Here is a 22,956-nt window from a genome sequence, read left to right on the forward strand (position 1 = left end):
TCAAACAAACATACCTTAAGAAATGAAAAATACAAGCAGCCTCGCCATTTATAGGAATGACACTTTGATTGCAATTGATTCTAAATCTTACGGATGCAAGAATAAATGTGGGTAACATCTTCGAATGAACTTAAATTAGGTCATAAAGTTTATCGAGCTGTGATTATATAGCTTTGCTCTATCAAGAGTGGATGTGCGTAAAATCTTTTCATCAAGCGGGGTGTTTCTACCTATTGCAAAAGATGATCTGCACAATTTAACACGACTCTCCCCTAATTCCAAGGTGTGTCCATAGGGAATTCTGTAAGAAAAACTATTTCTCTTTCACGGCGCCCATGATGCTTACAACAGGACGAATTCTACGGAAGAAAGAAGTCGAAGTAGAAGGCGATGACGCTTTTAAGGAAAGCAACAGGTTAAGGTAGACTTAAGAGATTCAAGAGAAACTGACTCCATGATCCGAACATGACAATTAATATGTTCTTCTCCGGGGCATGGGGGTAAGACAGAAGGGCCATGACATGAGGGAGTCTTTCTTCGTACTTCCTTGTGTTTACGTACATTTGGTTTTAATCCACCAAATGCACAGTGCTCACTTGGGTGTTTGGAGTATTTCATAAGGACTAATGCCTTGTGCATGACGAAATCTTATAAAAGAACTTTCTTTATTGAGTCACACTACAAACCCATGTTCTTCGTTCATGCCAAATTGCCTTGCATCAGAGTTTCTTCTTGAACTAATTCATCAATCAAGTAAAGCAGGGTATTAATGTACGTAACACGTTATTAGCATTTTGTACCTGTTTGGTTCTTGACTTCCGAAAAACAGATCTTCTGCATATCTACTACATAATGATAAAGAAGAAAGAAACGGGAGGTAGAAACACCACAGACGGGGATTATAACCCATGCATTTCGAGCACTTGATTGGAAGTACAGGAAGGCTTATTTTATAGCTCATGTTTCGTATTTTTTGAAGTAATAACCTGAATGACACGGTCGATACAAGAAGCTCACGGAGTGCTAGCAGATTTTCTATTAAGTACTTGAGCATGTATAGACGGTTGTCCAATATTGACTACTCGGTATCGGTAATGAGGTAGCCATATACTCTCGTAGATGCTGATCTTTGGCTGTTTCTCAAAGCTTAGGAACAATGATCTGTAGAAATCCCTCCCTGCACCAAACCAACACAACCCATCAGATAATTGTTCTCCTAATGTATAAGAAATGTGATTAAGCTTTCTAAGTAAAGAAAGAGACAAAGCAGATGTGAATAAACATGCTCCGTGAGTATGTGTCCAGGTATAAATGCCTAATAAAGCCCCACTACCAGCCGAGAAAAGAACAAGAAAAGCACAAGTTGTTGACATGAACAGACTAGCTGGAATGCAGTTTATGCTAGGTGCAAAGGATAAAAAAATAATATCCAACTAATGCAGCAATTACATGGTCCTATGATCAAATCTTGATTCATACTTCAGGGTTTCATATACTTCATTGAACTACATCAGACTACCTCTCTTTGCTATCAGTAAACTTATTCTGTGACCCCTATACTCTTCGTACTTTACCCTCGGAGATGTGCAAGCATGGGATCGCAACAAATTATTGAGAATATAACTTACACAAACTCTGCTGAGACACTATCCTTGTTTACATTGCTGGGAAGCGGCCATGCGATCTGGTAGGGTCCTTGCGTGATCTCTCTTTTGTGATATGACACGATCGACTCATTTGAAAAGCCAGGTACTTTCCAAGCCTGACGCATTCCCATCACGGTCAATCTGTTCGATCACATAAGTTATATTACTTATTCGACTCGAAATTTTGTATTCCAGTTAAATATCCCGTTCGTCTATCTGCAACATCTTGCTCTAGCAAACAGGACAAAAGTCAAGTTCTACTTGGGCTTTATGAAACGGGAAAAAATTATCCTACTTTTGGTCACCGACTTCCACTCTGATATCCTTGCTGCTAACTCCAGGAACTTCCACAGTCAGAACATAATTGCGTTCTGATTCTACCACATCCATTCGCGGGGACCATTTAGCCCCTGCATCAGTTAGAAAGAGAAGAAACGTTATGCATATCCAATTTTCAAGAGCAAAATAGCACATTCTCCTATTTAAAACACATTTTCATTGATTCTAAATATCAACATGAAATTTCTCTTAGATTCGAACCAGTACCTGATGACAGAACTAGAGTAGATATCTTCTGTTTCCTATTTGAAGCTTGTTGTTCAAACTGTTATTTGAAAAATTGTACGACAACTGTTTGCATTCAGGTTTTTTCCAACTATGGCTTGAGTTTTGAAGATAGAAAAGAACAACATCTGGCACAACTAGAAGAATCTTTTCCTTGTAAACTGTAGCGATTTCTCTGTGAATGGGAACCCTTCCAACAAAAACCCAATTGTCATCTCCCCAATTGATTTGGTCAAAGGATGCAGCGCAAGAGCATGGGTTTCCATTCGACAATTAATGAGCATCATTTAGTATATACTGAATATCACAATGTGCTCATCTCGATCTCAATCACAAATGGAAGAAAAACTTAAGGAACATATATAAAGACAATCCACTAACCCCTGGAGTTTGGAGGATGGACTTTCTTCTTCAAACTGGATTGCTTTTGTGTACTCATTCTTCTGTCCGGGCGAGCAAACCTAGGTGCTGGTTCTGCTGCAGTTAAGTTGCAACACTGTGCTCTAGGTTGTATTATGCCAAAATTTGGCGGTTTTTGTTCAGTTCTTGAAGGCCTAGAAAAGGATGGAGCCTCAGAAGCATTGCAAGAGCCCTGGCAAGTGCCAGGCTGAGTTCGTCTCACCTACGATACAGAAACAAAATTAGTAGCTGGAATGCAAACATTGTTAAGTTCTGGGAAAGTGACGTGGACAGTTTAAGCGGGCGAAGATACCTGATCAATTGAGGCCTGCCTCATGAAACTACCTTGTGAACTAGACCCTTGCCTCGCAAAGTAAATTCTGTTGTCACATCTTCGGATCACAGAGTTCAAACTAGCACTGCAGTTCTGCGAAGAGAAAATGCAATGAACATCGTGAACAAAGAGAGAAAAGTGATCTTTTAAAAACAGTCGTACAACCAAAACAAGAAACAACTAGTAGAACTATAAAAACTTTGAATGGTTTTTCGGGTTTAGCATGCAGATATTAGTTGAGTGCTTCTGAGATTAATTTTTAATTATGACAGTATTGACTTTCTGCCTCTACATTGCAAAAAACTGTCAGTTTATATTATGCTCTTCAAGTCATGTTAATAACGTTCATGGACTACATACTTGTCAAAAGTAAGCTAAATGATTATATGAGAAGGTGAAAGTAGCTCCAGTTTCATGGGATCCCCAACTCTACGTCTTCTCATGTAAAGCTACATACTTGTCAAAACTAAGCTAAATGATAATATGAGAAGATGAAAGTAGTTCCAGTTTCATGGGATCCCCAGCACTACGTCTTCTCATGTAAAAATACATACTTGTCAAAACTAAGCTAAATGAAATCAAATGAAAGCAGAACCATAGAAACTTGCCCCTTTACAACTAAAAGTTCTACTGCGTGGACCCAACATGAAGAAGGTGATTGTTCTGTTACTCTTAATTTACCAGTCTAGAGAGTGGCTCCGGCGCTGCAAATCAACATAAATGTCAATGTATCAATGACTTTGTCGGGGAGCTTAGTTGGGCGCTTCTACAATTTCTGAGGAACCGTTCCACTTAACTGGCGGATCAAGATAATAGATCACTGCCTTATGATTGAATACCATTCAAGTTTTTGCACGTTCAGCCATTTTGTGTTGGAATTTCGACAAACTACACATGAGTACAATGGGTCATCATAGCAGAACGGGTACCTCGAGGGATCATAGGTTCGGCCGAGCTAAATAAAGAAACTTCCATGTTTTCAATTCCCTCCCATACTGTGTATTAAATGCCTTAAAAGTCAGAGGCCTTTCCTCGAACGCCCCCAGTGCACTCACTGACATCACCCTTACGACAAAGCAGCTCCCTCCTTATTCTATGAAAGCGGCCCAAGTTAACAACACATCGACATTGTTAAATACAATCGAATAATTCGTCTTGGTCTCCGAGCCTGTGAGTATTCTATGATGCCCGCGAGCCGCGTGTCCATTTAATGCGAGAAATGAAGCATGTGATCTTTAGCGATTCCGATTCTTTTTCTTTTCCTAACGCTTAAATTATCGGAACACGCTATCATCAGAATTCACACGCGCCACAATTCCGATTACTTTAGCCCACGAAAAGATTTTGTAAAAGATTCGAGCTTTTCCTCAACGTGCCGACCAAGTTTCCTTCTTTTCTCAACAGCCGAATGGAGAATCGATATAGCTCACCAGAGGCACGACGTGGGCGGCGGCGGCGAGCATCTCGTCGCCGGCGACGAAGTGACCGGCGATCGTGCTGATTCTGCGCCTCGCGACTTGACCCACCTCCATTTCTCGCGTCGACGAAAGCCGGTACCCTTCCCGAACAGTGGGAGCTGATGGAATCTTTTATCTTTATGGGGAGATGAATGCGATGACGAAGACGAGGCTGGCGATGATCTCTAATTAAAAGGGGACGGCGTGGGAGTGAGCTCGAGATATTGCGTTCATGGGCTGAGGCGGTTGGGTGGGACCCTTGCAGACGCAAATATCCTGAGGAGAGGAGAGGAGCAGCAGAGCTGTACGAGAAAAATATCAGTGCAACGGCAGATAACTCCCTTGTCCACGTGGCAGGAAAGCGGACACTCGCTGTCCACGTGGGATTTGTCAATTTCCATCCAGAAATTTTGTGAGACCGGCTCATATGAATCGAGCTCGCACAAATCGGGAAAATCTGGATAATTTTTTCCCGCAAAATATTACCATAATCTAAAGTGTGCTCGTGTCCATTTATTGCTGCTCTTCGGCTTTATACATGCCGTCATATTTATTCAACGTGCAAGTTTGATTTCTCGAAGGCACGATTCGACCGGATTTTCTATCTACCTTCGGGGCATCCCATCTGGATCGGAGGACCGGGTGGTCGAGAAATTTAGACATTATTATTTGGAGCATAATGTTGAATCGACCTCCCCCCCAATGAATTGTTCAAATTTTAACGCGAACCCCACGAAGTCAACAAGGGGGGAAGTGGAATCGCCTAGTCAACACGCCATCCCTTTAGTATTACAGGACGAACTCACCTTTTTTTTAGGTAAAAGAAAGCCGAGTAAACAAATTAAGGTTTGAAAAGCTTTAGTGGTCCTGCCCTTCCTGCCCCACTGGGAGCTTCTTAGGCTTTGACAAAATACATCACGCGATACAGCACTAAACGTTGAATGACAGGTATTTGTAGGAAAAGAAGTGGGTTGGAATCATGAAAAATCTGGATTTGACGCATATGTGATAAAATTATTTTAAATTAATTTTTTAATGTCAAAAATCTCAAAGTGACAAATTTAATTTAAATTAATTTTCTAATCATAAAAAATCTCAAATTGATGCGGGTTTGATAAATTTATACTCTATTGATTTCCATTTTATTGAGTTATTACAATGCAAATCCTTAAAGTAGTACACCTATGATAAATATAGAGTAGAAATTTTAAAATGGTATACCCGTCAACTATCACGTGTTATTTAATTCGATAATTTGACGGTAAAATTTAACGAAAATTAGACGAATGTTAAATTTATCATAAATGTATCAATTTGAGACTTGAGGTAAATTTATTATATGGATACTAATTTGAGATTTTTCGTAATACTAATTCGAAAGAAATTTATTGAATGAGTTTCTTTTTTTTTTTCCTTTTTCTGTTCCGTCCATTTGACTAAATTTCTAACTCCGTCGCTATCCAGCCGCCTTAACTTGGGGACCTCGACGACAAGTTCCAATCCCGTCGCCGGTGCGGAAATTCCACGACCGCGTCACCCCCTCGACCTCAACGGCCCATCAGCCACACCTTAATAGGACAATTGAAGAAAATACAAAATAAATTAATTAATGAGTGTCATATCTCGACATGCTCTGGCTTCATTCGCAGGCGAAGAAGAAGACTGGTCAAAGATGCAAAAATTCCACGCAGAGAACGATATTCAAACCAGTCATCCAATGCTCGACGAATGCTTTGCGCCTTTGGGCCATAAAAGTCAAACCTCCTTCCCCTTTGCTTGCTCTGACTCTCTCTCTCCCTCTCCGACCCACCAGAAAAAAAGGCTTCAAGTTTCAAACTTTTGCTCTCTCCCTGTTTCTCTCCAAGTTCACCGATCGATTCTCTCTTCCAGTGCCCGCTGAGCTTGGCCTGCTTCGAGGATATTGAGTCCAATTCGTGTTCTTTGTTGAGGATTTTGATTGTGTCTAGACGAGTCAATCTTGTCGGAATTTGGACGCGAAAGTAGTTCGTGCCCATTTCGTTGCTGTTACCCACCTCGACGCGATTTGTCTCCTGATCGTTTGCGATCTGAATTCGGCTCCGAGGTGGTTGGTTTCCTGCTGGTGATCAGGGTTCTGAGGGCGAAACTCTGTGAGATCGAATTCAGTTTCTAGCAATCTCGGCGATCCGATTTGATCGGAGAACTTGTCCTGTTTCTGGTGCTTTTGAAGTTAGCTCCCTTCGCTTCTGAATTCAAATCCTTGATCTCCGATATTGACTTACTTTGAGAACTCAGCTGACTTCTCATATTCAGAGTTCAATCTTCGGAAGTCGCTGCCGTTTGATTTGAAAATTCGTTGGCTTTAAGCTCTTGGGGTTTGTGCTTTGGATGTTAAGTTAATAGAGAGTCAGTCAACGATGGACTGCTCGCAAGGAAAATCGAATGCTCCGGCTCCCTTTCTGGTCAAGACCTATGAGATGGTTGATGATCGTCAGACAGACTTCCTGGTGTCCTGGAGTGAGGGTGGATGCAGCTTCGTGGTGCGGAATCCTCCTGAATTCTCCAGGGAATTGCTCCCCAAATACTTCAAGCACAACAACTTCTCGAGTTTCGTGAGGCAGCTCAATACTTATGTAAGATTCGGTTTCGAATCCCCGAGTTCTTGGTTCTTTTATGTTCCGCAATGTTCTTTACTTAGTTTGATGTCTGCATATGTTCCTGCTTGTCTTCTTAGAGTGGCTAGCTGAATTCTCTATGGCTGTGAACAAAAACTAAAGATCTCTTGTTGACCTACAAAAAAATCTCTCAAAAAGTCAAAAGATAACACCTGGTGTCCTAGAGATTCTCGGCTTCCAGTTTTATGCTGAATCAATCTATGATTTGCTGGTTAGAGGCTCTCCATCTGCCTCCAGAATTTGCAGACTTTTGGATCGATTGATTCTTGGCTACGGGAATGAGGTGTGCTCGATCTGGTCTCTAGATTGCTAGTCTTTATTTCACTTTGCTCTCTGGTCTTGGTGTTTGCTGGACTCTCATCATTTCTGTTATCGTTTGTCGGTTGTCTTAATACCGGAACACTCAATTTGGCAAGATGGTTCATTTATTGACTTATGTTAGTTTGCTCGGCTGATTGTTTGAATTTGATTTTTCCTTGAACAGGGTTTTAGAAAGATAGATCCTGATCAGTGGGAGTTTGCCAATGAAGAATTCATAAGAGGGGAGAAACAACTTTTGAACAACATCTACCGACGCAAACCAATCCATAGCCATTCGGGGCAGAGTGTTCGATTAACTGATATGGAGAAACAGGTGTATGAGGAGGAAATCGCGAAACTGCAGCACGAGAAGAGTTTGCTTCAGTCGGAGCTTCAAAGATATCAGGGAGAGAATCAGGATGTCGATTTCCAAATGCAGTTACTACGTAAGCAATTTCAAAGTGTGGAACAGAAACAGACACACTTGATGGCCTTTTTGGCTAGATTAATGCAAAAACCGGTATTTGCTTCTCTTCTTACACAGCAGCCGGATATCCCTAACAAAAAGAGAAGGTTGCTGGAACTGGATCATTTACATGACTCGGATGACATGGACGAGCGAGAGAGTTTGAAATTCCAGAAAGAAAATCCCACTGGAGTTCCCTTTTCTCTTTTAGATTCGGACTCTGTGGAGAAACTGGAGCAGTCTTTGCACCTTCTGGAAAATCTCCTTCAAGGACTTGATAGTACTTTTGGGGTGGAACAGCACGACTTCGGTGCATTATCGTTGCCTTCGCTGGCAGGTATCACTGGGAGGAAAGAATCTTCGGATGATTCTGACAGGCATATCCACCCTTGGTCATCTGGGTCACCTCCATCTTCGAAAGAGGCTGCATCGTCGCCGGATCTTGCTCTAGGTACTGATCATTTCGAAAGCCCGGAGACGTCATCAGTGTGTCTCAACATGGACATCAGCCTCAAATCGTCGGTGATCGATGTGAACGTGGAGCCACCCTGCGTCCACGACGTGGATAACTTGAAAGAACAGATCCTCGAGAAAATGCCCGGCGCCCCGACCGCCGTTAACGACGTGTTCTGGGAGCAGTTCCTCACCGAAGCCCCTTGCCCACCCGAGTCTCAGGAAGTGCAGTCCGAAAGAAGAGAAGGCAATAACGGAAGCAGGAGTCCTGTGAAGCCGGCTAATCATGGGAAGTTCTGGTGGAACTCGCATTATGGGAATGACTTCACAAAGCATGTGGAGAGCCTTGCTTCAGAAGGAAGAAGTTGATATTCGTTGATGCTTTAGGAACGCTCTAGTTTTTACAACCTATTTTTCACCTGCATAGGCTGTCGGGTCATTCATTTTCCTTGGTGGTTCTATACATACAGGATCTTTTTCTTCCTTTCCATTGATATTCAGTATCTGCTACTAGGTATTAGTTAATAATTGCATTTGGATAAACTGATGTATTGACCCAGGCAAATTAATAATCATATCGCTTGTTTTACACGGCATGAGATCATAAAAAGAGATCTTCATGTTGAGAGATTCGATAGGAAACGCAAAGATTCTGCGATCTGCAGACCGCCTTTACTGCCAGTGATGCTCGATCGCAACAATAATCTTGAACATAGTCCTTGTTCAACAAGGATGACATACAGTTCTGTTCGGCTACTAGGATTGTCAGCACACGAGTTGTTTACGCGGCTGTTCAATCAATATGTAGGAACACGGTGAACTGGGGGAGTCGGATGTGCTTTTTGAATATGGGTGCCTGTCTGCCTATCTGGTCGATTGAAGGCAAAGATTTTGATAATCAAATACAATAGAAATTGCAATTAGATCAATTTTTCCAATTTATAACAATTAGGTTCGACAAGTGGATGAGAAATGAGACTTTAATTGTAATTGTTTGAGATGTTGTTGTTATTATTATTATTATTTGCAAAACAAAGAGAGTTTGAAAGCACAATCATTTCTAGATAGGAAAAGAAATGCATGATATACGACTTGACATGTTGTCGCCATCTAAGTAGCACCAATACCGATATGCGACACTCGACACAACACGACACGATACTCTGACACGTCACTTCTAAAAAAGTAGAGAATTCCGACATGTTAGAACGCGTTATATATTAAATGTGTATATATATACATGAAAATTGTTTACATACGTGTAAAAATATCAGTAGTAAATTTGTTCTTCTTATGTTAGGAATTCACGATTAATTTTTTTTTTTTGCTAATCGAGTACATTAATTTTAGAGTAATTGAGTATATGACTTAAATGTATATATTTTGACAAATTTATATTTTGACAATTAATTTATTGAAAATGCTTAAAATTAATCCATGCATGTCGAAATAGCGTGTCGGGATGCTGGACTCGCATGTTGCTGGAATGTCGGGAGCACCGACCACGTGTCGGTCGCATATCGAAGAGTGTCGGGGAGTGCCAAAGTGTCGGACACGACACGGAGACCCTTGAAGAGTGTCGATGCTTCCGGGTCGCATAACTAGACATGATTTTTATCAAATATAATTAGACATGAACTTCGACAAAGAAAAAAGCGAAAAAATGAAAAAGAAGATTTGTTGCTTCAGATCTACGATTAGCCCAACGAAGCCGATTGCGCAACAGCAACAGACAATTACACCAAAACCGAAACACCAAAAATCCTCGGCGCGTAGAAGGAAACACCAAAACCGAAGAATTCCACACGCCATCGCATCGCGTTCGAAATTTCGCCGCCTTAGCTCGCGCCCGAAGAAAGTCTCCATCGGATTGGCGCAGTCTCAATCCCAGATCTCTCCGTCTCGCTTCGACAGCACGTCAGGTCAGCGTCGATTCCACACCTCTTCTCTCGCATTTCGATCCTCGCGATTCAACGATGGTAGCTCCAGCAGGTGGGGTCCGCGTTGGTTCTGACATGGCATCGTTTTTGTTTAGTTTGAGCTTGTTCATGGCGATCGATCGTTCCTGCTCTCAAGCGTGTGATTTCATTTGTCAGTTCGTTTATTTTTTCAGATTTTATTCGCGCGGCATCTTCTTGCGTGAGTGGTGATTCTCTGTTTTTTGAATCTTTTATTGGCAACGGGGGTGCGGAGATGCTGTCTGTTGATTGTGATTTGCATCCATCTAACTGTCGGGTTTCACTGGTTGCTTGTGGAGAATGTCGTGGGAAGAATCTACATTTGATCTGATTTTTCTCATTTAAATCGCATCCAGACTGATATCTTGGCATGATTGTGAACGTACATGAGGATGCAATTACCAGAGATACGCCGTAGAGGTTGAAATGTCCCTGTTTATTGTTTGGTTTAATGTCCTGAGCTCAATTTTGCCTCCAACACCTGGCTTGTTGATGACGGTGAAAAAAATTGTCTTGAATGTATTTTTGGTCGTTGAATGGTCAAACTTGTTCTGATATGTATTACATATGTTCTCTGGAAGCAGGTAGGGCTGCTCAAATCAACTTCTCTGGATCAATGGAAATTGGCAGTACCAGAAAAGTTCGAACTCTTATCTAAGTATTTGTTGTTCGTTAGGGTGAAATTCGCAGGAACCATTTATTTCTTCCAAGTTTCGTCAGCTTACAGACCAAATCGGCTACTTTTTGAATGAGAGACTGTGTATCTCGTAGTTTTGCTGCTGGAACCCCATAGTTTGCTGTCTTGCTAGATGTTAATCAAATGAAGTTGACATGGATAATGCCATGTTGTGTTAATGGCTCAAGTCTAGTGAAGCAAGGAGATGGTAGGCAATGATTTGGTTGCAGAAGAGGTTGAACACAACATTAGAAGCTGCACTCAAAGTGCAAGCCAGGCCGTAAGCCTACGGCGAGAGCCTTCTTTCTCACGATGGTGCAATGAGGACGGCGGAGTTCTTTTGAATATCCATAAAGAACACTATGATGCATCAATCGAAGAGCCTGAAGAGCCTGATTTTGAATTGCCGTTTCTCCAGCAGCAAGAACGGGAAATTGGGTTTCTAGGCCACAGTAGATATCAGTATAGTAAGTTCCAGATGGAAAGTGTGCATATGAATGGAAGCAGTGTAGTCAATTCCTCTATACATGGAGAAGGAAGTAAATCGGAGAAGTATTCTTCCCTAAATATTGAACATGGAGCCGTTAGTGAGAAAAATCTCTCATATGTTGGTGCAAATGGCCTCAGTTCCATTAGTGGTCATGAGGTACCTGCACCAAATTCCGAGAGTTCTATCTCTGCTGCTAATGTGCTGAAGACATTGTTTTTCATACTTGTATGGTACACTTTCAGCACTCTTTTGACCCTGTAAGTTACTCCATTTTCTAGTCAATCTCGAGAAATACTTGTTTCCCTTGTTTAAGCGGTATGTTGAGATACTTGTTCATTGTATTTCCCCCATCATGTGAGTAGGTACAACAAAACTCTACTAGGAGATGATATGGGAAAGTTCCCGGCTCCCATGTTGATGAATACTGTCCACTTCACTATGCAAGCCATTTTGTCAAAGGGCATCACTTGGTTTTGGTCTCATAAATATCAAACTAAGGTTACAATGTCATGGACAGACTACTTTGTCAGAGGTCAGTAGTGGACTATTATTTTTTTTTTCCATAAAGGTGGCCCTGGTTTTGCATTATTATGGAATCTCTTTTAGATACTTGATATCTTCAAAATGTGTGTCCAAGTTACGTGGTGCTTAGCATGGATACCGTGATGCATGTCCAATTTAAAAGTTTACAGTTTTGGCTTCAGAAATATATCCATCAGGGCATCTTTGATGAAATAAATTCAACCAATTCGGTTCTTTAGCTCTCCTAGGGTTGGTTTTGTTCACAATCACTGGATATTTACATTTCTTTCTGTTTTTCTTGAAAAATTAGTTGATTAACTTTCGATCAACTAATGCGACAGATGGAATTTGCCTTTCACAGTTGTACCAACTGCACTTGCAACGGCCATGGATGTGAACCTCAGCAACGAATCCCTCGTCTTCATCTCTGTTACTTTTGCAACAATGGTTGGTTGTTATACTTTGCATGTTAAAGATACTTGCCCATTTCTTAGTTTGCTTTGATTCTATGTTTCATAGGCTCATTTGTATTCTATTTATCATCTCATGCTACTCAGCCCACTTCAACTCTCTTTCTTTCTCTCTTTTCCTTTTGCAGTGTAAATCAGCAGCTCCTATATTTCTTCTATTGTTTGCTTTTGCTTTCAGGTGAATTTCTCTTCTTAACCTTTACCACATCCAAATTTCTGCAACTTTCCTGTAATTTTGCTAGGATGTTGTAGGACTAGCATTACCATCCTGCTTCAGAGAGTCATTATGATTTATATGACCCATAATTGTGTCTCTCCCACCCTCCTTTAAGATCCCTAATTATATTGGAGTTTCTTGTTTCAGAATAGACGTTTGGTATCTGTTTTCTGTTTTCGTAATCATTAAATGTTTGTTTCAGTCTAGTAAAGTTTTCATGGTTGTACGGGTATACCAAGTAATGATATTCTTGTCCTGGCTCTCTTCTTATATCTGTTGGGAGTGGGATAGAAACATCTATACTTAGGAACTAATTTTATGTGTTTGACCAAGTCGTCTTGGACGGCAACAACCTCACAGAGTCATGATATCCCCTGTTAGCTAGATTATGCGGTGATGGCTGATTTAATCCTGCTCCTCGATATTAAAACAAAAAAGGATCAATTTCCTTGCGTAGAATAGCAAAGACTCATTATATGTGCATTTGCTCATTACATTCCAAATCCCTCTCCTTTGTCTTTTACCTATCTCCTAGTAAAATCTCCCTCACTCCCTATTCTATCTCAATGTCATGTTTAAAGGTTGGAGTCTCCCAGCATTAAACTCATGGGCATAATCAGTGTCATCTCTATTGGAATCTTATTAACAGGTATGTAATGGATTTTTATTTTGTTTGTTCTTTTTATTTATGGATTATGCCTTGCCAGTGTTTTAGGTAAAAAGCCAGATGCAGTAGTCTTTTCGAGTTACTGCAGGAAGTTACTAAAATTTATGAGTCGAGATGTCTTGGCCTTAATATTTTTTCTGTAATTTTCTCTGGGTTACCTTTGTTTCCTTGACTTTTTTATTTTATTTTCCGCTTCCCAGTTGCAAAGGAGACTGCGTTTCAATTCTGGGGGTTCATTTTTGTTATGCTTGCTGCTGTTATGTCTGGATTTCGCTGGTGCATGACTCAAATATTGCTTCAGGTATGACTTACATTGTGCTTCTTTCCTCTCTTCTAGTGAAGATATGGCAGTTGCTTGGACTGACTTTATTTCTGTTTTGAAAAAAATGAAAAAACCATTGCATCCTGATGCCGTTATTGATCTGAAGAAAGAGGCCTATGGTAAGTGTTTCTTTCTTTCTCTCGCCGTAGTAGAACAACATCGAGGGCCTACAAGTCCTATGCTATGTTATCTGTTTGTTGAGTGCATAAGTTTTCTTTTGCCTTATGAAAAATACTGATCCATTCAACTCCGTAAAATTTCAAGGGAAAATTCTAAATAAGGGCCTAAAGTGCTATCATTTTCTCAAATAAGGGTATGAAGTGGACCTTGTTTCAAATAAGGGCCTGAAGTGGCCATGTTAGTTTCAAATAAAGGCCTGAAGTAGCCATGATAGTTTCAAATAAGGGTCTGACCTTGCCGGTAGGTTAACTACTCCAACCGGTCAAGGGCATTTTTTTCTTTTTCGAGCCCTTGCCGACGACTAGGTGAGGGCCTGCAAGCTCTCGTTGGCCATTGGTGAGGGCCGCGACCCTCACCGGATCTAGTTGAGGACTGGCCTCGCCTGTGGCCGGCGAGGGCAGTCTCTAGCGAAAAGAAGAGAAAAGGAAAAAAATAAAGAAATAGGAAAGAAAAAAAGGGAAAATTGATGAAAATAAAAAAGCTAAAAGGCAAAAATACCCTTAATCAACAGGAAGGTTAGGCCTTTCTTTGAGACTAATATGGCCACTTTAGGCATTTATTTAAAATAAGGTCTACTTCAGACCTAATATGAGAAAATGAGGGCATTTTAGGTCTTTATTTGAAACAAAATCTACTTCATGTCCTTATTTGAGAAAGTACGAGCACTGTAGGCCTCTATTTGGAATTTTTCCAAAGCTCAATGTGTCATACACAATGACAGGTGAAATGCAGAACATAGCGTTAATAGTTGTACATGAATATTAGATATTCATGCGGAGGGTTATACCTTGGACAGTGTTAAAAATTTCTTGAAAGCCTCGTCTTGTTGAATTATTGTTATGATTGCGGTTTTGTGGATTTTTGGCATTCGTTCAATGAAATAGGAGATTGCAGTTTGTTCTGCTACATAGATACTAGTATCTGCTGTACAGCTTTTATAAAGAAAGGGTGAAAGTTACTTTTTGAGCCATCTTATCTAAAAGAATTTACTCAAGCTTGCCATTTGATCAATGTTATACTACTTTTTTGTCTTCGGAATTGATTGCAAATTATAGATAATGATGAACACACCTCTTGACTTTTGTTTCAGGTTTAAAAGATCCACTGACCTTGATGAGCTACATAGCTCCAGTGATGGCACTAGCAACTGCTATTCTCTCCCTTTTGTTGGATCCATGGGATGAATTTAACAAGAATAATTATTTCAATAGTTCACGTCATCTCACACGAAGTTGCTTACTAATGCTTCTGGGTGGAACACTGGCCTTCTTCATGGTAGGTACATTGGGTACATGGTAGACCTTGTTATCATTTTCAAGCTGGGGTGTAATTTTTATGTATGTACATATACACCATTACCATAGTTGAGTTGCTTATTGCTACTACTGTGTAGGCTTTTTTGCTAGTGGCTACTGTTTTAGAGGTTTGACGTGTCTTCAAACTTGTTTTTTTGTTGCAGGTTTTAACTGAGTACATTTTGGTCTCAGTGACAAGTGCTGTTACGGTTACGATTGCTGGTGTTGTCAAGGAAGCTGTTACCATTTTGGTATGGAATTCTCTCTAGGTCATTCTTGCTAGATTATATGGACATGTCAGAACTACGTGCTAAAATGTTCTGTAAAGGTTCCACTGTTTTCTTCAAACGCTCATTGTCATTCAGAGAGAATTTAAATCATTCTACAATAAAATGTCAACCGTTAATTATAAAGCATGTACAAAATTTCCCTAAATCTTGTTACCTTCTCCTGTTTTATTCAATACTAAAATACTAACTGGGTGTTCAGTTAGCTCTGTGGGAAGAACCAACCACTTTGAAGTACCTTATCCAATATCGATTGGGAGTTATGTGTGGAGTGGCCTTCCATGACATTAGCTACAAGGAATTTTTTTATGTCCAACTTGTTAGTTAATTGGTGGCTAGGCTTTTTGAGTCCAGTAGCATGATGCTACTAACTCCGTTTGTTTTGCAGAAAATGGATGATTTGGAAAACATTGTTCTAAAAATAATCGCTTTTTTCACTTGAAATAATTATTCAACAAGAAATGTTTGCATTATTGACAACAATTTTTGTCTCGATATTTTCATAGACAATGAAAATATATTTTCTTTGTTTATTTTTGTATTCAATACAAGCGATCCTTTTTAGGAAAATGTTTTCGAAATCATTCATTTGTATCTTGGTTCATCTTCACTCATGCGCTTACATTATCGTCATGAGATGTGGAGTGCTAGCAATGAAACTTTTCATAACAATAAAAGTGCCTTGGGTAGTTGGGTTGTACTTTGCATTGAATTTACCTTTGAGTGCACTGGCTTGCATTTTTAAATATTTTCGGTTGCATGTTATTATTAAGTTATTAAGTAAACCCTCGTCATGTGGAGTTGGAGAGTCATTTCATTTCGTACTCTATGATGATTTTTCAGGTTGCGGTGTTCTATTTCCATGACGAGTTCACCTGGTTGAAGGGACTTGGTCTCTTGACAATTATGGTCGGCGTCAGTTTATTCAATTGGTACAAGTAAGTTCATGGTAGATGCAGTTGTATGTGTTCTTTCAAAATTTTCTTGTCTTCATGCATGATAAGTAAATCTTGTAGGTATATTTGGCACTTCTTTGCTGTCACTTCAAATATTTGGCTTGGATGCTCTGTGAATCGTAATTTATATACACAGATGATAAGGATATACATTTCTTGCTCTTCAATAATTTTGATGTTCATTTTCTTCAACAGTGCAGAATTTTTCTTCTGCACCTTTTACTATACTAAATTCATGTGAACCAAAAAAAAAAAACAATTAATGATGAAACACCAATGCCTGTTTAACAGACACTTATAACATACTAAAGTTGCAAACTTATTTTGGATAATTGCCATGAGACCCTAAACAGAATATTCTACACTGAGAGCTCAGTTTTTACCTGCCAAAAGTAGGTGGAGGAACAGAATAAGCTTATGGTTTCTTGTTGCGAAAAATTTGAATACGCTCATAGGTCTATAATTCCTTTTCGCTAGACCTACTATGGCCTGACCATACAGGGCGTGCAACGTTTCTTAAAGGAGTCTCATAATATAATGTCATACAATACCTAGGAGAACCATGTTTGGTATCAAACATGCAATGATGCAAATGATTAGAACTTGCATAGTCTGCAAATGTGTACTTTGCTTATTATAACTTTGAGATACACTTGAAGGCCAAAATAGTGTCAAAGAGGCACAAATCATTTCAATTCTCTTCAGGGTTCTGGCTCGCCTTTCTCTCAGTTTTTAATTTGTCTAGTCAAACTAGTGGACTACATTGTCCATTGGCAGAAGCAATCTAGAATTACACAGGTACAACTCTTTCTGTGCTAGTTCATCACTAGGTTTTTCCTTGCCTCTTACCTGTCTTTCTTCAATATGATGGTAAATTGAGTTTATTCTTTGAAAGGATTCTCCTGATGAGGTTTTTGCTCTATTGACTCTGTTATGATTTCTAGTCCCTAGTCTTTTTATGATGTGTCAGCTAAATCACCTGTATAGTTCCTTGTTTCCAGTGTGGTGTTAAACACTAATCATCTTCTTTGTTCGTCGATTCTGCAGATATCAAAAGCTACAAAAAGGGCATCATGAAGATGATCACTCAGTATCACCTGCAACAAATGCTTCAGCAAAATATGTTATTCTTGAGGAGATGGATGATCAAGCTGATGAAACTTGATTACTGCAGGAATATGATCCAATACTCTTGATACGTCTCAAGTAAGTGTATCTTCACCATAGCTGTTGATATCTCGTCTGCTGCACTTCATAAATCTTTGGAACTGTGCTTTAATGTCATGCTTACAAATCTTGCCTGCAAATGCATGATGATGCATAGCAATTACATATTTTTCAGAAAGCATCTTTCATGGTAAGTCTTCCATACCTGTATCGATGCTGACCAGAAGTCTGTCAAAGTTTGTGAAAGTCCTTCATTGAACCCGAAGGTCTGTTGAGGTGAAAGTATATAGCCTTACCATTGCATTGCAAATAGTCTCTGTGTCTTAAACCTTTTACCTTCAAGTTACAGTGAAAAATCCTAACCATTGTATTAAAGCTTAGCTACATTCAGGAATGAATATTGAAATTCCCCTCGATAGAAACGGTAGAACTATTTGTTAATCCTTTTTTAGCATGACAAAAGGGGTCAATGCTTGCCAGGAAAACAATGCAAGTGGGTCCTCAATGACTAATTTCTTGGTGATGCCACTTTTGTAGGACTCCATGAGTATCTTTAGAATACCTCGAGGGGAATGAGCTATGACCCGACACCTGACTTACAATTAGTCTAATAGTTGGAGTCAGCATGCGTGGAAATAATGGCGAGTAGTGGTGTACCTTGATCACCTGAACTTAAACTCCCTTTTTGCTCAATTATTTGGGAATCAGGCTAACATAATGATTAAGCAAGGCAGTCATCCTACTAGTCATGATGATAGCTTTCCAATTTTGAACTTTAAGACTCACTTTAAATTGTGCTGAATTTAAATACAACATATTAGTCAGATCGATAGGGAGAGGGAGGGAGGGAGGGAGGGAGGGAGAGAAGCTTCATACAGATAACTCTTGATTATTTCTTTCTTCCTTATTTGCATGGCTTATTGTTTTCAAGCAACCACTGAGCCACCAACTACTTCAATTTGCTTGGGAATGCTTATTGACATGTACCTTTCATTCAGGTCAGCTTCTTGGATAGAGAGAGACACGCTTCATGTTTGTCGTAACAAATTACTCTTGATTATTGTGTCCTTCCTTACTTGCCATGGTTATTGTTTCAAGCAACCACTGAGCCACCAAATACTTCAATTTGGTTGGGAACGCTTGTTGACCTGTACCTTTTTCATTCAGGTCAGGTTCTTGAAGCTTGGGAAAATGTCTCATCACTTCTGGTGTTGAGTTTGGTTTCTCCACAATGGTTATTTTATTCTTCAAGGTGGCCCTGTCTGTTGATATCAAGACATGCATTTTTGAATATCAGTAAGACCTAGGCCGTGCATCCTTGCGGCTGATTGCCTGCAGTCAATTAAAAGCTGATGCTCTTTACTTGAGCATCTGTCAGAGGTTTCTCATAAGGCAGATTTTGCTTCTACGCATCAAGACTGCTAAGTGGCAAACCTTTGTTTTTTGAAATTAGATTCCGAACTGGATTAGCCTTTTTGCCCTAGATGTTAAGAACGTAGACGCCCATTGTATACTAGAAATATTCCAAGCATTCTGCATTTTAATTTTCTCCGTTTATTTTAACTCTTGCTTCTCATTTGGTCCCACTGTGGGATTGTTATTGCTGTAACATGTGAGAACCAACTTCCATGGGTTGTACAGTGGAAGTCGGTTCTTTGTTTAAGCAGTTTCATTCTTTCAATAGCGCATTCTTTTTCCTTGATCAAATGATGTACAATCGTTCCTGCATGTGAAGCAAATTGTCTTTGATGCTTTGCGTCGTTCCAATTTTTCACTCTATTTACGGTCAAAGCTAATGTATATCAACACGGAGAGCGGTTGTTGTCAATCCAAAAGGAGGAGCGATATTTCACCCTATGGTTAGTAGTTGCCATTTGAAACGTGAAAGCGACGAGAAGTAAGTTGGATGTTAGTGGAATTGAACTATGTTGTTGGGTGGCGTGAAGTCCAACTATTTATTCTTTACACTCGCACATTCTTCTAACACTAGAAGCTCATTTAAGCGAGTGCAGGTGCAAGGGTTGAAACTGACACTGGAAGCTTTAATCAATAGACAGCGACTGGAAATTATTCGCACAGAGATGTTAATGGAATGTTATGATTACTGCAACGAACCTGTTCTTATGGAGTGCGAGCGCATCCCCTTCTTCACCTGATAACTATTTGCACCCATGAAAGCGATTTGTATTTTCCGTGTCGATCTAAGCAACTGAAGCACTGGGCATACTGAAAATCGTAAGTGAAAGACACGAGGGAAATTCTGCTAACTCCATGTCTCTAAAGAGAGAGAAGTTATTCGATTATTATGTCTTTCGATACTGAAACAGCGCAAGCCAGAGGTTGCAATTGTTCTTGAGAATTAGTGCATAAGCAGCACTTGGTATTAAATTCTGTGGAATCAATTATTCGTCATAAGAAGCCGACAAGAAGTTAATCGGCACGAATGTCCTACGAAGTTGCATTCTTTGTCTTATGCAGCTATTTTATTGGATAATGACAGAAAAATTTCCCAGGAAAATGTACCCTCTCTGTATTGACATTGATAGCGAATGGTAGGTGATCTTTCTATTTCTTCTGGCCTACTTGGTGAGTCCAAAGATGCCCCACACTCTCTGGAAACTTCAACATTTCTGTATTCATGGCGACGACCCGAAGATGAAATTCTAAACCATGTAAAAGGAGTAGGGAGGAGAAGACATTGAAAAACTGTTGCGCTCAATGGAATCATCCTGTCGTTCCTGAATTCGTGACTATCGCTCCGTCGCAGATAATATATCGCCAGAGGCATTACTTGCACAAAACCCCAAATGGTCTCTGGTCGAATGATTTCTTCCTGTTTCTGTGCTCCTTCTCCGAGTCTCCTCCTCCTTCCGGTCCTCCTTCTGGTCCTCCTTCCATTACTAACTATCGCCGAATCCTGGAATGGACCTTCATCGGTTAGTCTTCCTGCTGTGTGGACTGCTGGTAGACCTTACGACTACAATCTAACTGGAGCTGACCTCCCGGTAAGCATCAAGATCGTGCTTTACAGGCAAAACTCAGGACCAAGTTTCTTTTATGGCTTCACATGCTATTATGAAAGTGACTGCTACTTTGGCCTGTTCATTTTCCAATTGATTGAGGACATGAAAAGCATCCGGCCAGTGATCGTGTGGTCGGCCAACCATGGTAAATCCATGAAGGACACCGCCCAGCTGCTACTCACTGAGGAGGGCGATTTAGTCTTACAGGGCGGCGATGGAAACAAGATTTGGTCCACGGATACCGCTGGAAAGCGTAGGTCAGCGGTGGGGTTAAACTTGACTGAAACGGGAAACGTCGTGCTCTATGATAGAAGCAATGCCATCATTTGGCAGTCTTTCGATCACCCTGCAGATTGTTTACTTCCTGGACAGGTGCTACATCCTGGAATGAGACTAACGTCACCCGGGCCAGATGGGAGGGCACTGACCTACACGTTCACCGTTGAGGATCGCATAGGCTTTGTTGCATCTGTAACAACACCCAGTTCTCCCCAAACTTACTACAGAACGAGTGATGTAAGCAAGATGACAAGCAACATCGGACAGGTTGTGGCACTTTACATGAATGGAAGCTTCGGTGAGTTTGATCTTCCCGCCACATCATTAGCTCAGTTTATCATGCTGGAGTCTGATGGGCATCTGAGGCTTTACGTTCATGATGGGAGCTATAGATGGAATAAGGAGGATCTTCTTGAGGGTAGGATCAGCGATTGTGGTTATCCACTGGTGTGTGGGAATTATGGCATTTGTTCAGATACGTCTATAGGCCCTCAATGTGATTGTCCAAGTGAGACAGGGCATTTCAAGCAAATTGAAGAGCGGCAACCGGCTAAGGGTTGCAATGTCAGCATGTCTATCTCTTGCGATTCTCCGAATCATGATTTTGCAGCAATTGATAATATCTACTACTTTGCTTTTTCTTATGTTCTTCATGCCGACATCTCAAACACAACAGTAGAGATTTGCAAGGAAGCTTGTTTGAGTAAAGGGTGCTCATGCACAATGGCACTATTTCTCAATGAAACAGCTTTCTTAGGTGGAGACTGCTATTTGTTATCAGATTCATATTCGTTGATGGATAACACTTACAAGGGCCTTACCCCTAAGGCCTTAGCATTGATTAAAGTCGACAATGCTTCAGGAAGGGGAAGGGCAAGGGGAAAGAGACGGACTATGATCATACTAGGGACTACTGTTGGAGTCGTCTTGATGTGTTTAGTTAGCATATGTTGCATTTTTGTCCGATGTAAGGTAAAAGCAGATGATGTCGAAGATGATGATCCAGACTTACCGAGGCTGCAGATAACTCGATTCCCTTATGAGGACTTGAAGGCCATGACCGGAGATTTCACCATCAAGCTAGGGGAAGGAGGATTTGGCTCGGTGTTTCTAGGAACTTTACCCAGCGGCATTAGGATTGCTGTCAAGCGCCTTGATGGTTTTGGTCAAATAAAGAAGTCATTCTTGGTTGAGGCTGGAACCATTGGCACTATCCATCATGTCAATCTGGTAAGACTACTTGGATTTTGTGCTGAAAAATCACATAGGCTTTTAGTATACGAGTACATGTGCAATGGTTCTCTTGATAAGTGGATCTTCCATAAAGATCTAGAGTTCAACATCTGTTGGCAAGTGAGGAGAAAGATTATCCTCGACGTCGCAAAAGGACTAGCCTATCTCCATGAGGAATGCCATCAAAAAATAATTCATTTAGACATCAAACCCCAAAATATACTGCTGGATGAACATTTCAATGCAAAGCTCGCTGATTTTGGGATGTCAAAGCTAATTGACAAGGATCAAAGCCATGTCATGACTACCATGCGAGGAACACCAGGTTACCTTGCTCCAGAATGGCTAAGCTCTATTATCACGGAAAAGGTAGATGTGTACAGTTTTGGCATTGTGATGTTGGAAGTCTTATGTGGGAGGAAAAATGTGGACCGCTCTTTGCCAAGTGATGAAGTGCATATGTTGACCCTTTTCAAGGGAAAAGCAGAACGAGAACAACTACTGGACATGGTTGATAAGTCCATTGGTGACATGCAACTGCACGTCCAAGAAGCTGTCAAGATGATGAAAATCGCAGCATGGTGTTTGCAAGATGATTATAGCAACAGGCCTTCCATGTCTGCAGTGGTTAAATGCTTGGAGGGCTTAGTTAGTATAGATAGCTCAAGTTATAGCTTCTCAGTTCCTCCCAGTGACAGCAAGCAGATTGTTGAGGAAGTTACTCAACTATCAGCATTGCAATTATCAGGTCCTAGGTGAAGAAAACTAGTCTCCAACTTAATCTCTGAGGCTTCGATGGAGAGACCGATTTGATAGTGCTGAGCTTCTCAGTTCACTCAGATCACAGCGAACACATTGTCAAACAATTTAACGAGCTAGTGTCACAATCATCGGGTGAGCAGAACTTGTTTGTCATTGCATTATTAAACTTTCGCCATCAA

The 22,956-nt window shown here is 40.5% G+C and overlaps 4 protein-coding genes across 9 annotated transcripts; 3 read left to right on the forward strand and 1 right to left on the reverse strand.

Moving 5' to 3' along the window:
- Positions 1 to 915: 915 nt before the first annotated feature.
- On the reverse strand, positions 916 to 4,617 carry LOC115734018. The gene is made up of 6 exons (XM_030664613.2): positions 4,374 to 4,617; positions 2,923 to 3,036; positions 2,592 to 2,832; positions 1,942 to 2,056; positions 1,629 to 1,787; positions 916 to 1,177 (listed from the first exon to the last, which is right to left on the reverse strand). Exons 1-6 carry the CDS (start codon positions 4,473 to 4,475, stop codon positions 1,141 to 1,143), a joined length of 768 nt encoding a protein of 255 aa, XP_030520473.1. The 5' UTR covers positions 4,476 to 4,617; the 3' UTR covers positions 916 to 1,140.
- A 1,653-nt stretch (positions 4,618 to 6,270) lies between these two features.
- Positions 6,271 to 8,755, forward strand: LOC115733996 (heat stress transcription factor A-4b-like). The gene is made up of 2 exons (XM_030664597.2): positions 6,271 to 7,012; positions 7,539 to 8,755. The coding sequence occupies exons 1-2, from the start codon at positions 6,797 to 6,799 to the stop codon at positions 8,640 to 8,642; spliced, it is 1,320 nt and encodes a 439-aa protein (XP_030520457.1). The 5' UTR covers positions 6,271 to 6,796; the 3' UTR covers positions 8,643 to 8,755.
- A 1,202-nt stretch (positions 8,756 to 9,957) lies between these two features.
- LOC115733965 (probable sugar phosphate/phosphate translocator At1g06470) lies at positions 9,958 to 19,240 on the forward strand. 6 transcript variants are annotated; one of them, XM_048271067.1, is made up of 14 exons: positions 9,958 to 10,270; positions 10,816 to 10,871; positions 11,041 to 11,654; positions 11,760 to 11,929; positions 12,281 to 12,366; positions 12,518 to 12,567; positions 13,188 to 13,255; positions 13,474 to 13,574; positions 13,702 to 13,714; positions 14,866 to 15,050; positions 15,235 to 15,321; positions 16,201 to 16,295; positions 17,361 to 17,519; positions 18,648 to 19,240. In XM_048271067.1, the coding sequence occupies exons 3-13, from the start codon at positions 11,113 to 11,115 to the stop codon at positions 17,476 to 17,478; spliced, it is 1,515 nt and encodes a 504-aa protein (XP_048127024.1). In that variant the 5' UTR covers positions 9,958 to 10,270; positions 10,816 to 10,871; positions 11,041 to 11,112; the 3' UTR covers positions 17,479 to 17,519; positions 18,648 to 19,240. The 6 variants fall into 6 exon arrangements, with proteins under 6 accessions (XP_048127024.1, XP_048127023.1, XP_048127021.1 ...); XM_048271066.1 differs by lacking the exon at positions 10,816 to 10,871 and having other exon boundaries at positions 11,025 to 11,654; XM_048271064.1 differs by lacking the exon at positions 10,816 to 10,871.
- Positions 19,241 to 19,949: 709 nt separating this feature from the next.
- Positions 19,950 to 22,956, forward strand: LOC115733744 (G-type lectin S-receptor-like serine/threonine-protein kinase SD2-5). The gene has a single exon (XM_030664375.2). The coding sequence runs from the start codon at positions 20,288 to 20,290 to the stop codon at positions 22,772 to 22,774; it is 2,487 nt and encodes an 828-aa protein (XP_030520235.2). The 5' UTR covers positions 19,950 to 20,287; the 3' UTR covers positions 22,775 to 22,956.

Source organism: Rhodamnia argentea, chromosome 10 (genome assembly GCF_020921035.1).
Source record: "Rhodamnia argentea isolate NSW1041297 chromosome 10, ASM2092103v1, whole genome shotgun sequence".
In the NCBI taxonomy this organism is placed as follows: Eukaryota; Viridiplantae; Streptophyta; class Magnoliopsida; order Myrtales; family Myrtaceae; genus Rhodamnia; species Rhodamnia argentea.